This window comes from Squalius cephalus (genome assembly GCF_949319135.1).
Source record: "Squalius cephalus genome assembly, chromosome: 12".
In the NCBI taxonomy this organism is placed as follows: domain Eukaryota; kingdom Metazoa; phylum Chordata; class Actinopteri; order Cypriniformes; family Leuciscidae; genus Squalius; species Squalius cephalus.
Genome location: NC_137133.1, coordinates 9687115 through 9701771, shown reverse-complemented (window position 1 = coordinate 9701771; position 14657 = coordinate 9687115). Strand labels below are relative to the sequence as shown.

At 35.9% G+C, this 14657-nt stretch overlaps 1 protein-coding gene across 5 annotated transcripts; it reads right to left on the bottom strand.

The window, feature by feature from the left end:
• Nucleotides 1-227: 227 nt before the first annotated feature.
• Nucleotides 228-12889, bottom strand: anapc4 (anaphase promoting complex subunit 4). Of its 5 annotated transcripts, none has more exons than XM_079888124.1 (29): nt 12869-12889; nt 11879-11995; nt 11667-11772; nt 11100-11232; nt 10951-11025; nt 10781-10807; nt 10600-10644; nt 10441-10525; nt 10155-10262; nt 9273-9356; nt 9100-9186; nt 8846-8910; nt 8115-8157; nt 7930-8006; nt 7759-7859; nt 6937-6988; nt 6800-6855; nt 6367-6413; nt 5615-5671; nt 5478-5534; nt 5285-5378; nt 5053-5150; nt 4464-4525; nt 4282-4320; nt 4011-4112; nt 1945-2031; nt 1687-1854; nt 1369-1492; nt 228-1019 (listed from the first exon to the last, which is right to left on the bottom strand). In XM_079888124.1, the coding sequence occupies exons 2-29, from the start codon at nt 11984-11986 to the stop codon at nt 774-776; spliced, it is 2433 nt and encodes an 810-aa protein (XP_079744250.1). In that variant the 5' UTR covers nt 11987-11995; nt 12869-12889; the 3' UTR covers nt 228-773. The 5 variants fall into 5 exon arrangements, with proteins under 5 accessions (XP_079744250.1, XP_079744251.1, XP_079744249.1 ...); XM_079888125.1 differs by lacking the exon at nt 12869-12889 and adding an exon at nt 12814-12831; XM_079888123.1 differs by lacking the exon at nt 12869-12889 and adding an exon at nt 12244-12411.
• Between the last annotated feature and the right edge of the window lie 1768 nt (nt 12890-14657).

Below are 14657 nucleotides of genomic sequence, written 5' to 3'. Positions count from 1 at the left end.
TGCATGTTAAAAAGTTTGCATCTAAAATTTGCATTGGCTGTTTTTGAGATGCATGCTGAAATTATATAGTGTCTTTAGATTTTTGTTCTCTGTTATGGTTTCACTTTCCAATGAAACAGAATTTCTTGATGTTTAATGGCATAACAATCTCTGACAGAAATCTTCTTATTGTTTGTGGGAAGAAAACTGTGACATAAAAATGATTTAAAGAAAAAAAAAATTGGCCTTGTTTGGACATGTACCATATTTCCTCACAGCCCATAATTTTAACATAGACCAAATGGCATCAGCCAGAAGGACCGCTGCAAGCACTTCAGGATTTATCTTCTTGTACAGAGGGATAAATCTGGATTAGAACCTTAAAATGTTCACTCAGACCTACTCACGAATCCCTGGCCTCGACTGAACTTCATGTTTTTCCAGTCATTTAAGTTCCAGGTGAGCAAGACAGCAAGGCTAAGAGATTATTATTGTCCTAGGGCAGGGGTTTTCAACCTTTGCAGACCCAGGGGCCACCAACACAGACTCCCAACTAACCCAGGAATCCCCAATATAATAGTGAAAAATTACCAGGGGAGACACTGAAACATTAAAGTTTTGACTGATCCAAATCCAAGGTTTTTAACAGTAAATCTATTTATTTACAAATGAGAATGTGAAATGTTCATCAGCTCATCTTTGTCACAAAATACTTTTTAATACATAAAGAACATGACCAGGAATAGTAGAGGAGTCCATAGTTCATTTGTGGAGAACGTGAACTCAAAAAAAGTTCAAAGTATATCTGACCCTGCAGTGTCATCCAAAATGTCTCCTGACCCTTGATCTGTCACCTGAGCATCCTCAACCCCTCTTGCTCCATCTCCACCTTCCCCGGCGTCACTCTGAGTAGTCATTGATTCCTCAAGTCTGTCCTGGTCCGAGCTCATTTCCTGTGACTCATCAGCACGCTCTTCCTCCTCCTCTTCCTCCTCTGCGTCCATTTCAAACACACGTATGTGTCTCAGATTGGCACTGAGCTGATGAGAGAGATGAGACAAGAAATTTATTTAACATTTACATGCTATGCCATACGAGTTGAATTCCTAATTCGGATTTCTTGAAATAATTATATTATTAATTATTTTTGAAATAATTAAATTATTGAGATTTAAATGCACATTAAAGGCAGCAATATTACATTCATTTTCAATAATTCAGTAAAATAAAACAGTTTGTCATTAATTATTCTCTATATTTTAAATACAGCTGTTTTTTAAAACATATTTATACATCAGTTTTCACTTCTTTCATACATTAATCAGATACATTTAAGTGTAAACTATTTCCCGAAATCGTTAAAAATGTCCTCAAGCTGTAGAGTCTTACCACGCAGGCCACTTTGCGGATCCCGTTAACCGCCACAAACTGAGCCTTGATGTTGTCCATCTCTCTGCTCTGGTTTCCCCAGGCCAGACCCTGTACTGGGATCCCTTCAGTCTGCTGCTCCAGCCTAAAACACACCACATCAAAAGAGTGCTAATTCAGGACATTCAATAGGGGCGAGCCAAGCTAAGCATAACCGTATTACAATCTAGTATATAGCTGGAACTGGAACTACTGCAATATACGCATCATGCTGCTACTACTTACAATTCAACAGAATGAAAGGTCACTGATTGGTGGAAATCAACAAGTGTGCTGTACCTGAGGGTAAGGTCCCAAGTGAACTCTTCATCCCAGCTCATAGCAGAGTTTAGAGGAAGCTGAGTAAGGATGCGCATCTTATTCTCGTCATCTTCCACACTTTGCAATACCACCGTCAATGTCTCGTCATCATAAAAGCGGGCATCAAGGCAACTGTACGAGCAGTCACTAATAAACAATTTTATTCAGTCATTCAGACACATACAAAGATTAAATAATGGCAATATTTTCATATGTTATCTCCACAAATGAACTCACGTAGAAGTCGGTGCAGGCATTTCATCTTCTATACTAGAATTGAGAGGAGTGCTGAGGTTCAGGGCCACCAGACCGTTAGGGACAGACCTTATTTGCACACACAAATTCAGTCATGCTATATCCTTTCCCAAAAGATCGATTCATGACAATCATAAGAGTACGTTCAAACCAGTCAACCAGATTCAAACCAATGAGTCACTGATGTGAGAGACTAACCAAAAATATTTTTTTTGTTAAAATTAAGTTACAATATTTTTTAGTTACTATATACACTCACCTAAAGGATTATTAGGGACACCATACTAATACTGTGTTTGACCCCCTTTCGCCTTCAGAACTGCCTTAATTCTACGTGGCATTGATTCAACAAGGTGCTGAAAGCATTCTTTAGAAATGTTGGCCCATATTGATAGGATAGCATCTTGCAGTTGATGGAGATTTGTGGGATGCACATCCAGGGCACGAAGCTCCCGTTCCACCACATCCCAAAGATGCTCTATTGGGTTGAGATCTGGTGACTGTGGGGGCCATTTTAGTACGTGAACTCATTGTCATGTTCAAGAAACCAATTTGAAATGATTCGAGCTTTGTGACATGGTGCATTAGTAGCCAAGTAGCCATCAGAGGATGGGTACATGGTGGTCATAAAGGGATGGACATGGTCAGAAACAATGCTCAGGTAGGCCGTGGCATTTAAACGATGCCCAATTGGCACTAAGGGGCCTAAAGTGTGCCAAGAAAACATCCCCCACACCATTACACCACCACCACCAGCCTGCACAGTGGTAACAAGGCATGATGGATCCATGTTCTCATTCTGTTTACGCCAAATTCTGACTCTACCATCTGAATGTCTCAACAGAAATCGAGACTCATCAGACCAGGCAACATTTTTCCAATCTTCAACTGTCCAATTTTGGTGAGCTCGTGCAAATTGTAGCCTCTTTTTCCTATTTGTAGTGGAGATGAGTGGTACCCGGTGGGGTCTTCTGCTGTTGTAGCCATTCCGCCTCAAGGTTGTGCGTGTTGTGGCTTCACAAATGCTTTGCTGCATACCTCGGTTGTAACGAGTGGTTATTTCAGTCAAAGTTGCTCTTCTATCAGCTTGAATCAGTCGGCCCATTCTCCTCTGACCTCTAGCATCAACAAGGCATTTTCGCCCACAGGACTGCCGCATACTGGATGTTTTTCCCTTTTCACACCATTCTTTGTAAACCCTAGAAATGGTTGTGCGTGAAAATCTCAGTAACTGAGCAGATTGTGAAATACTCAGACCGGCCCGTCTGGCACCAACAACCATGCCACGCTCAAAATTGCTTAAATCACCTTTCTTTCCCATTCTGACATTCAGTTTGGAGTTCAGGAGATTGTCTTGACCAGGACCACACCCCTAAATGCATTAAAGCAACTGCCATGTGATTGGTTGATTAGATAATTGCATTAATGAGAAATTGAACAGGTGTTCCTAATAATCCTTTAGGTGAGTGTACACTTCTGTTCAAAAATTTGGGGTCAGCAAGATTAAAATATATATATATTTTTTTTTTAAAGAAGTCTCTTATGCTCATTAAGGCTGCATTTATTTGTAACAGTAAAAACTATAATATTGTGAAACATTATTAAATTTTAAAACTGTTTTATAGTTTAATATATCTTAAAATGTAATTTATTCCTTTGATGGCAAATCTGAATTTTCAGCATCATTACTCCAAGTCCTCAGTGTCACATGATTCTTCAGAAATCATTCTAATAAGATGATTTGCTGCTCAATACACATTTCTGATTATTATCAATGTTGAAAACAGATGTGCTGCTTAATATTTTTGTGGAAATCATGATGCATTTTTTTTTTATTCTCTGATGAATAGAAAGTTAAAAAGAAAACCTTTTATTTGAAATAGAAATCTTTCGTAACATTATAAATGTCTTTTCTCTCTTTTTAATCAATTTAATGTATCCTTGAAAAAATATTACTGACCCCAATATATTAAATAGTAACGTTCATACTTTTTTTTTTTTTTTTTGTAGTCAAATACAACAGAGAACAACAAAAGAGGCATGTTTACCTGTTGGGGTCTGTTGCTCTCCTCAGAATATAGATTTTAGAGGGTGAGATCTCTGGCATGCAGAACACAACGTAATGCATACCAGCCTTCTTATTATTCCACCTGCATTAAAACACACTCTTATCATCATCATCATCATCATCATCTTTAGAAAAATCACTGTTATTACACATGCAGACTGTAATTACATTATGAACCCTACATTATTTGCAGACACTACAACCTCAAAATTCACCATTATAAATTACAGGAATATATGTAGTCCACTTACAGTGAAGGCAGCTCAAACAGCCGTGGTGTATTTTCTGAGCTATTAAAAAAAACATATAGAAATCATTATAACTCCAACAGCAAGACAAAATACAAATAATCTGTTATTTCCTGTCAAATCATTAGCAATCATAAGTCACTAGAGCATATTTACTATTAAACAAGTATTAAACAATGGATTACCTCTCAGGAACAGTGTACAAGCGTAAACACACAGCTTGTTTTACTGAATGCCCGATGACCTCCTGAAAAACACACACATGCATATGATCAGGAGTCAGACGCATTAGTGCTCAGGAAAAGAACGTTCAGTAGGAAGGGTGAAACAATCCAGTTAATGTAGTTAATGCTTCTGTTATATATGTGCTGGAGACCATTAATGTGAGAAGGCAAGTTAGAGCATCCTCTGGAAAAGAGAACAGGATGGGAGGATGTCCATTTTGTGAAAGAGAAAAGGTTGTAAATTTTTGAGGGGAGGTAATAATATGACAAGCCTCTTTGTTGTCTATAAATATAATAAGCCCTCATATTGCAGCTCGTGTTTTATTGTTATTCTGGTTGGCTGAAACTGACACTGACTCAAACAATCTCAACCCATAATAAAGAGCTGAAAACAAGTTGTTTAGCCCTAAATGGGAAAAAGGTTTCAAATCAGAACATGTACAACTGTTGTAGTGCCAGTGTTTACAAAGATAAAGAAAGAGTAGTAATGTTTGTGTGTGTGTGTGTGTGGGTGTGTGTGTGTGTGTGTGTGTGTGTGTTAGAGACTGACGGCTGGTTTCTGTAAGCACAGATCAATGAACCCCTCCATCATTCTCTTGACAAAATGCAAAGACTTCTGTGGGTAAGTGGGGAAGAGCAGCGGACTGTCTGCAACACAAGAAGTATCAAACATACACGTAATTAATTACATTTCTCATATTCAATTTTATTTTTTCCCCAAAACAGTAGATAACATTAGCAGTGATGTGGTCTAATAAAGGAAGAAGGTGTTATGATTTTACCTTTTAGATGAGTGGTCTGCTTTACAAATATCACCCACTGGTTGCCCTCCATGTTGGGTGGAGATATCAAGTCTTCATCTTCATCCTTCAAGTACTGCAAAATAAACAAAAAAAACAACAACAGACCAAGTATGTTATGAAATGAGGAAAAGAATTCCCTTCTTGTGTAAGAACGTGTAAGAAGTTTCCGTACCTGTCCGACACGCTCAACGTTGAAATACTTCCCTTTCCGATCAAACAGCTCCTCATTCTGAAATGGGGAACAGAAAATGAAATGGGCTTTCACCAAATGTTTGTTTAGTGTTAAAATTGTGTTTCTCATTCACTCACAGCACTAAAATGCTCGGACAGGAAGTCAGCCACAAAAGCCAGATCCTTCTGAGTCATCTGAAACACACAATAATATTTACATTTACAACAGCAGAAATATACACATCTTAATTTTTTTTTATTATTATTAATATTTTAGGGGCATTCTTCTTACTGCATTATCTAGGCAAGATGACCTATATAGACATTAATTTTCCATAACTAATTAATTAAATTAGCGTGTTAAATTGACAGCCCTAATATATATATATATTAGGGCTGTCAAACAATTAATCGCGATTAATCGCATCCAAAATAAAAGTTTGTGTTTACATAATATATGTGTGTATGGAGTATAATTATTTTCTATATATAAATACACACACACATGCATGTATATATTTAAGAAAAATGTGTTATTTATATATTAAAAAAATTTATATTTATATATAATATAAACTATATAAATATATATACAGTATATGTATGCAAATATTTCTTAAATATATACATGCATGTGTGTGTATTTATATATACAAAATAATTATACACAGTACACACACATATATTATGTAAACACAAACTTTTATTTTGGATGCGATTAATCGCGATTAATCTTTTGACAGCCCTAATATATATATATATAGTAATTTTACTATTTATTATATATACATTTTTTTTAATGTATGATTCTTTAAATTATTATTATTAAATTTACCACCATTTTCTCCACCAACAATCTTTCACTCTCTTCATGTCTGTTGATATCTCACCTTGTTAAGCTCAGGAGGAACGTGATCTTCTGACATTCGAAGCATTGCTGTGAAAAGCAAAAGCTGTTACAATACAATACAAAAGAATAGGACCTTGTTCCAAAATCTGGTGAGCTGCCCAATGAAGCATTGTTTAGCCATAATGGATTATTTTCACTGAGCTTGTTGCAATGCGTTTATGAAATGTGAAGGCTGTTATGAACTTGTATCAGCCTGTGTATCAGGAGTGTACCTATAATGCTTAAAAATAAGAATGATGATTATAAATAAACTTCATTCAATACCGAAAAGTAACAATACAAATAATTCAGTATAATTGCACATTGCTTGTTTTCTAAATCAGTCAACTTTGTGTTCCATGGTGGTTAGAAAGCTCCCTTAGAAGACTTAAATTGATCTGAAGGCTAAATCTCTCACAAAAACTACAGCTTACCAACATACAGCCATCTGAAAAAGGCTTTGAAGTTCTTCATACTCTTATCAATGACTCTGGAATCAAGACAAGCATTTGAGTTTAATAACAACATGTACAGAATGGACATAAAGAGGATAGTATAAGATTAAACTTACTGTAAAAGTTCACTGGCCTTCAGGGTAAAAGAGCCCACAGCTACGATGGCATCTAAACCATTAACAAAAGGGAATGTATAAATATTTCATTCTACTTGCTTGTTTTTAGTTACAGAAAAAACATAATTATAATTTTTATAAGATTTTAAGTAGTATGACTTTAATTGGCGGCTGGACAAGTTGTCTATAACAATGTTATTATTGTTAACTACAACTAAAACTATTTTAAAAAGTTTCCGTTAATTAAAAATAAAGCTAGAAATGTTGTTTTGCAAGTTTGAGTTAAAGAACTAGAATTACTAAAACTTAAAAACAAATGAATGCTTTATAGAAAATGATATAAAGATAATCAAAACTAAGGAAGCACATTACTAAAATTAAAACAAAAACTGAAAATATCAAAATAAAAGCTGATCTGTATGGCCGTGCATTTGGTCTTAAAGTGACAGCAGCCTATAAATACCTGCTCCTGTCAATGCCATTAATGTTAAATACAACAAAACACAGCTTTAACAAAGATTAATCTACATTTCATTTATACAGTGAACACTATAGTGTTATTTTACATTTAATGATTACATTTCTGTACCTGAATACTATTGTTAGACTTTATTTGTAACTTTTTGATATTTTTATCAATGCTTGTAGATTTTGTGTATTAGTTCTTATTTTAATACTTACTGTTCATATGTCTTTAGATTTTTGCTGTGGTATAGAAGTATTTAAAGTGGGCTTTGAGTAATAAATGAAATGACATCACTAATATATTAGTATATAAATAATAGTAAAATAACACTGGTCTATAAATAGACAGTCTTATACCCTCAATGGCTGCAGGATCCAGGCCGAGAGGTTGAAACTTCTGCTTCCAGAGCGCCATTCCTTTGACCTCGCTCAGATGATACAGCAGCGCCTCAGAGCCACTGTGTGCACAGCAAACACTCAATGCACAGGCCGCTCTATAACATTCTCTATCGGGTGAATAATACACACCTCTGCAAGTGACTGATAACAAGTTTCTGGATGCTGGAATATGAAGAATCAATGGACTGACCCAACATCTTTAGGCCCTGAGTGGTTAAAAAAAGCAAACAGTAATAATGAATTAAGTTGATAATAATTACGCATAATGACAGTAGGATACCTAATGCAGTGAATCTAATTCCAGGTAGATTTACCTTGACAGTGAGTTGATTCATGAGAAGAGCCTGAAGTTCAGGGCTAAAGGGGAAAAGGGATATATGCTTGATATATGCAGTTCTACAAGAGTGATCATTTGTCATGTAAGCCTCTGGTTTGGTTATGCTAATGAACACTCAAAAATATAACAACAGCACATTATCAGGTATGCTAAAATTTTCAACAAGAATTCAACAAGACCAGACATGTGCACAGCTGTTGTGTCATGTTCATTCACATCTTAACATTTAAAAAAAAAATGGATACTTGTTCTTTCTTTTATATTCTATTGTGGACATATATTGTAGATTGTATTTTTTCCTATTCTAACTGTAGCTATAAATTTGTGAACATATGTTGCCCTCTGTTGGCCATTTAGAGTACACATGCACGAGTAGATTCAATCTTGCAAGCTATCAAAACAATCTAAAGAATATATATATATATATATATATATATTTTTTTTTTTTATTTAATATCAAAATTACATAATAATATAATACAAATGTTATAATTTATACATAGTATTATATAATGCTTTTATGTTAAATATATTTAATGTTTTTACAGTTGTAATGTTGTACAATTTTACAAGCATTACTCAATAAGAAATAATTATGAAAACAGAATGATGAAACAGAAACTTTAATTTGCCACCACTATGACCGCAGTGGTATGGCAATATGGGCGTTGAAATACCTAGTGTGACTCATTTATGAATTGTGTGTACCTTGCATGTCCCCATAACAGTAGCTCCAGAAACTCATCCTGAACCTGAGTGCTTGTGTTCTTTTCCTGTAAAAAACAAACTATCATTTCTAAAACTCTAAGAAACAACAAGCAATGGCTTCCATGGATCACAGTCCATTATTGAATTTACATGTATTTTCAGGATGAAGCGTTTAAATGCCCTAATGAATGCCATCGTATCAGATGCCTTATATTTGCTTGTTTGTGACTGGCTGCCATGTGATGGGCTCTTACCTGGACAAACTTAGTCAGGCGGAGATCCATCTGCATAAGAATGTCCTCCCATGCTTCACACATACAGGTGAGAGAGAGACGCAAATACTAAACGACAGAGAAAGAGAATGAAAGATGAACATAAAGATTGAGTTACATTAAAACACAGGTGCTTCTATGAGTAAGACACTCACCTGTAGCAGGGTGGAAATGTGCGTAAACTTGCGTGCCATCTTGGTCAACTCAGGCAGACAGGAAGACAGCAGCCCAGTGTCCAGCTGCAACAGTCAATCCACTGATATCACTCTCAATGCAGAGACGTCACACGTAACCTGACAGCTGTCATTCAACTGTGACTCAACTTGTTTGCACTTTGTTTACTTGCAAACTGACTGTGGTCTCATCAACTTTAAATAAATAGCAGTTACAAACACATAGATAGTACTTATATAATTACAAAGAGGCTATTTGCTGGAGTTATTGTTTCAGCATGTATAGACGGCGCACACACCCACAGGCGCACACACACACACACACCCGAACATTTACCATCACACAAGTGCCTAAACCTAACCCTATCCCTAAACAACCCTTACAGAAAACTTTCTGCATTTTTACATTTTGGAGGGGGTAAAAAACATTATGTATGTATTATGATGTATTATGATGCTTTTTTCCACATGGGAACCGAAAATGTCCCAACAAGGTCACAAAATTCTGGTATAACTACACTTGTGCGAAGTATAGTAACATAGGAATACCTAAACCACACACACATACACATAAAAACTCATACACACACACACACACACACACACAATACAAAGAGTTAAAAGTTACAACTTATAAATACATTATAATGTGATGGTCACGGATTGACCGCACATTTAACATGGACTTGAGTTAATAAATGTGTGGTTAATCCGTGACCTTCACACTCACATTTATAAGAATTTGGATTTTTTAATTATTTTATTTTTATCATGGACACTTTTATTTGTCAAGAAGCACAGTGCTGACAATGACAATACTGGAAAAAAATGACAAGATTTGAATCGGCATTTTTCAGTCTTTACCTGTATGTAATGTATCTCAGGGTTGTCTTCTGTAGATCTTATCTCTGTAATAACAGAGAGGGACTTGAGGTCACTAGACAGTCCAAGACTACGGCACGTCCCTAAGATCTGAAGCAGACATAAAATACTGTAACACAAATACACTCATTTACGGTACTTGGCTTTCTAAATGCATTCAATAGACTTCTATTGTTTATATATAAAGCTAATTAAGATATATCATGATTGAAAAGAAAAAATATGTGTGAGGTCAAAATTAAAGCATGTTTGAGGTTTTATATCTTACCCCACTCAGCGTGGCGATCTTATACAGGCCGTACGCATACAGCTCGACAAATCCAGATGGTCCTCCCACCACCAAGACATTAAGTCTGCAAATAAACGTCACACATCAATCACAATACAACAAGCTTAACCAATCCGGTCAAAAGCCTACAACACTGACCTCACTTCCCCCAAAAGGTTTGTGACTTCATCTGATTTCTCTTCACTGCAAGAGACAAAATAACACATAAGAACAAACCAGAATGGACACACATTAGCACATGCAGATGACCAATTAAAAAAAGTATGACAAAGAAAAAGACAAATAATCAGCATATCAAGCACATAAAATGTCCTCTTACCTAAATATCTTTGATGTGGTGCTGTAGCTGAACAAAAACACAGCACAAAGGAAAATGGCCATGAAAACAATTAAAAAATATAAAAACAAAGGAGTGACCAAGCACTTCTCATTCAGCCCTGTGCTAGAGAAACCAAAGCTTTCCTTAATGTGTGAAGCTCAGAGTCTCACCTCTTAGGTAAAGTGGGTAACTTCGGAAGGAAACGGCTGGACTCATCTTCAGACTCGCTGAATAAGGACAATGTGCTAGAGGAAAAAAATGGATTAAACCAAGCAATCAATAGAGAGAAAATGGATCCTCTCTATGTAAAAAGCCACACCTGCTGTCATCCTGCACCTCCATCCAGTGCATGCAGGACACTGGGTAATCCACAGGGAACAGGTGGAGGATTTCTGCCTTCTCTGCATCACACAGAACCACCTGCTTTGTATCTCCCACACTGAATGCCAGGACTGCAGACAACAATCCAATGTTACTAATCATTTAACAAGACAATGGTAGCTTATTTATACTTCAGAATGTGGCAGGCATTTATCTATTTATTTTCTTAATGTTGTATGTATTCCTGCAAACAACAGAACATTAAAAATAGCTTTAAAGATTGGGTTTATTTGTCAATTTATTTGTGCAATGAATCAGCAGCAGCATAATACTATATGGCAAATTGGCAATATAAAACAAGTGTACATAAGACGAATAAATTATATGAATGCTGTATTCATGAGTAAAGTGCACTTCAGTACACATAAAGTAAACTTTTTTCCATTACAGTTAGTTTTAATAATTTTATTGTGTTTTTGTCATAATTATATTTCAGTTAACGTTTATTGTATTTCAAGTAATAAAACTGAGAAGAATCAGGCAGAGAAATACTATTTGAGTTTACTTTTCCCATCAGGTCTCCAGGCCAGTGATGTGATCTCTTTTCCGGTGTTCTCATTGGGCGGTAAACTCCACACCCTCTGAAAGTTGGCAAGCCGATGCAAGAGAAGCTGTAATGACAGAATAGTCTAATGAACCCCCAATACAATCCTACAGAGACATTAACAGTATGGTTTAACTGAAGACAGGTATGTGTATGTCTATAAAAGATCTAACCTCTCCTGCAGTGTTAGCCAGGGCTATAAGATCTCTCTTAGGAGACCAGGCCATGTACAGAATGGGGTTGGGGAGCTGTTTCTCCCCGACCTGGCGAAAAGCAGGCATTGTTGAACCCTGCGGAAGGAAAACTGTCTATTAGTACAAACAACATCAATACTACTGATCATCGCAGACTTCTGTCAGCTGCTGCTGGACATGAGTGACAGCAGTTATGATGAACGCAGATTATACTATAGTAAACTGAAACTGTTCATGCACTACAGCCCTTTATGACAGAAAGTAACTTAGTTTACTGGTGTGACTGCTATTCCACAAATACTCCACAACAACATTAGCCTGATTTTAAGACTTTACGCACTTACTAGATAACAACGACGACAAACGATAAACTCCGCAATCCAGCTCTTCTTTTAAATTCCTTCCAAACGTATAGAGAAACTGATTTATTACATTAATATATTCTTATTTGTACTCTAACCAGATTCATATTCATAAACCTCATGAAAGAGTATGGCTGTGCGACGGCGACCAATGAAACATGATTCTGACCCGCCAATGAAATGATGACTACGGAAATTCCAATGGGCCAAAATACATTTGAAAAACGCGATACGTGTGCGAGACATCCGATTTATAACAAGGAGAATATATCAAAGTACAGGAAACAGTAAAACTGTTTTCGCTACAAACCAGCGTGTTTAATTAAGATAATACATTAAAAAGTATGTGTTAAGAAATACCGGTTTACTATATCAAGTAGCATAACGAGCTTTTGTACAGCTAAAAATAATTGGAAGCAAATGACACCGGAAGCCAAACACAAATACAAATGGCCGCGCCTGCTCTTACCTGAAAAATAGGTAATAAAATAGGTAAATGAGAACATTAACTATCGAACAACATATTTATCAGAAAAAAACAGAGAAAGTTACTTAATCCATTTGTGTTTTGTTGACACAGCATTGCTGAAACAGGACAGGACCTCACCAATTCCCAGCATGATTTGCATTAGTGCTGATTGACTGAGATACATCTTTGAACGTTTTTGTGCACAAGAATAATATGAAAAAAGGGTGGGGTTGGTACTTGGTTTATAGTCCAGTCATTTTAAGCCAAAATGGGGGTCAACCTTGAACAAATTGCAACAGAAGCAAACTCAACTGATTTTGTTATCCTCAATATGTCCTGAGTAAGGAAAAAAAGTCCCTAAGAATCCCATTAGGGGAAAGTTTCGATAAAGACCCAAATATAGCTTATTCATACGCCTATTCATTCTTTTTCTTACGTGAATAGGGTAAACAAATTTAACCTTTAGATATCACCATGAAAATGACTGAGTTGATTACTTACATCAAGACAAACAAAAATTGTATTACAAGTTTTTTGAAATTGTTTGTTAACATGGACAAACGGTGCATAATACTTAATGTTAAGGTCTGAATGGAACCCATTTAGGCTACCCATGAGCATTAATACATAGAGGCAGGAAGAAGTACTTTAAACCAGCCTTTATTAATTATTATTGCAGAGATGGGGTTTGGGGCTGGGTCCGTGGGACTGTTTCTGGGGATTTACTTTTTATTTTACTTACCTTTTGTCTTCTGCATTCTCCTTACCATTGTCTTCTGTTCTTCCCTCAGAAACAGTACCACAGACCCAGCCCCAAACCCAATCTCTTAAAAATTAATAAAGGCTGGTTTAAAGTACTTCTTCCTGCGTCTATGTATTAATGCTCATGGGTAGCCTAAATGGGTTCCATTCAGACCTTAACATCAAGTATTTTACTGTTATATGTCAACAAGATTCAACAAGACATTTTCAGCTGGCTATAGGCTACCCAATGTTTAGATCTGTTGTGGTATTTATGCAAATTAGCACATACGTAATTAGATTAGGCACCGTTTGTCCATGTTAACAAACAATTTCAAAAATCTTGTAATACAATTTTTATTTGTCTTGATGTAAGTAATCAACTCAGTAATTTTCATGGTGATATCTAAAGGTTCAAATTTTTACCCTATTCACGTAAGAAAAAGAATGAATAGGCGTATGAATAAGCTATATTTGGGTCTTTTTCGAAACTTTCCCCTAATGGGATTCTTCGGGACTTTTTTTTTCTTACTCAGGACATATTGAGGATACAAAATCAGAGTTTGCTTCTGTTGCAATTTGTTCAACCTTTTTTCCTCAATGACTGGACTATTAATATTCTGTTATTTTGAGGATTTCTAAGAGTTTCTGTTGGTTTAATTTTTAAACTTTATTTTTTTTATTTAATTTTTTTTGGGGGGGTGACCTTTCTCACATTCGGATTGTTCACAGTACTATCATAAGTTGTCTGAGCTTATTGCACGCAAAGCTTGAGGGAGCTCTTTCTTAGTATGGTTAATTTTATGCATTTTTATAGAGCAACAGCATGTTGTTGTTGTTGTTGTTTTTTACCAATCTGACTGGAAACAAAGTCTTGTCAGCAAAGTCATGGTTGACACAGCAAGTGCCATTGAAGATGGAATCATCTCTGGATTCACTAAAGTTTACCAGGTTAGTGACATCAAATCTAATATGTATATTTTTGTTTGGATGCACTTGTAGCATCTAGTATTAAACTAGATGAAATGCAGGGCTTTGTTTTATGTCTGTGAAATAGTTTGTGTAAGTAATTTGCATGTCACTATAATGTCACTTACTGTCAAATCGGTTGCTTCTTGGCCTAAATAAGCTACATGGACAAGAGCTTTTGCTGTCCAGTCTAAGGAAATGCTGTTAATGTGCAAAT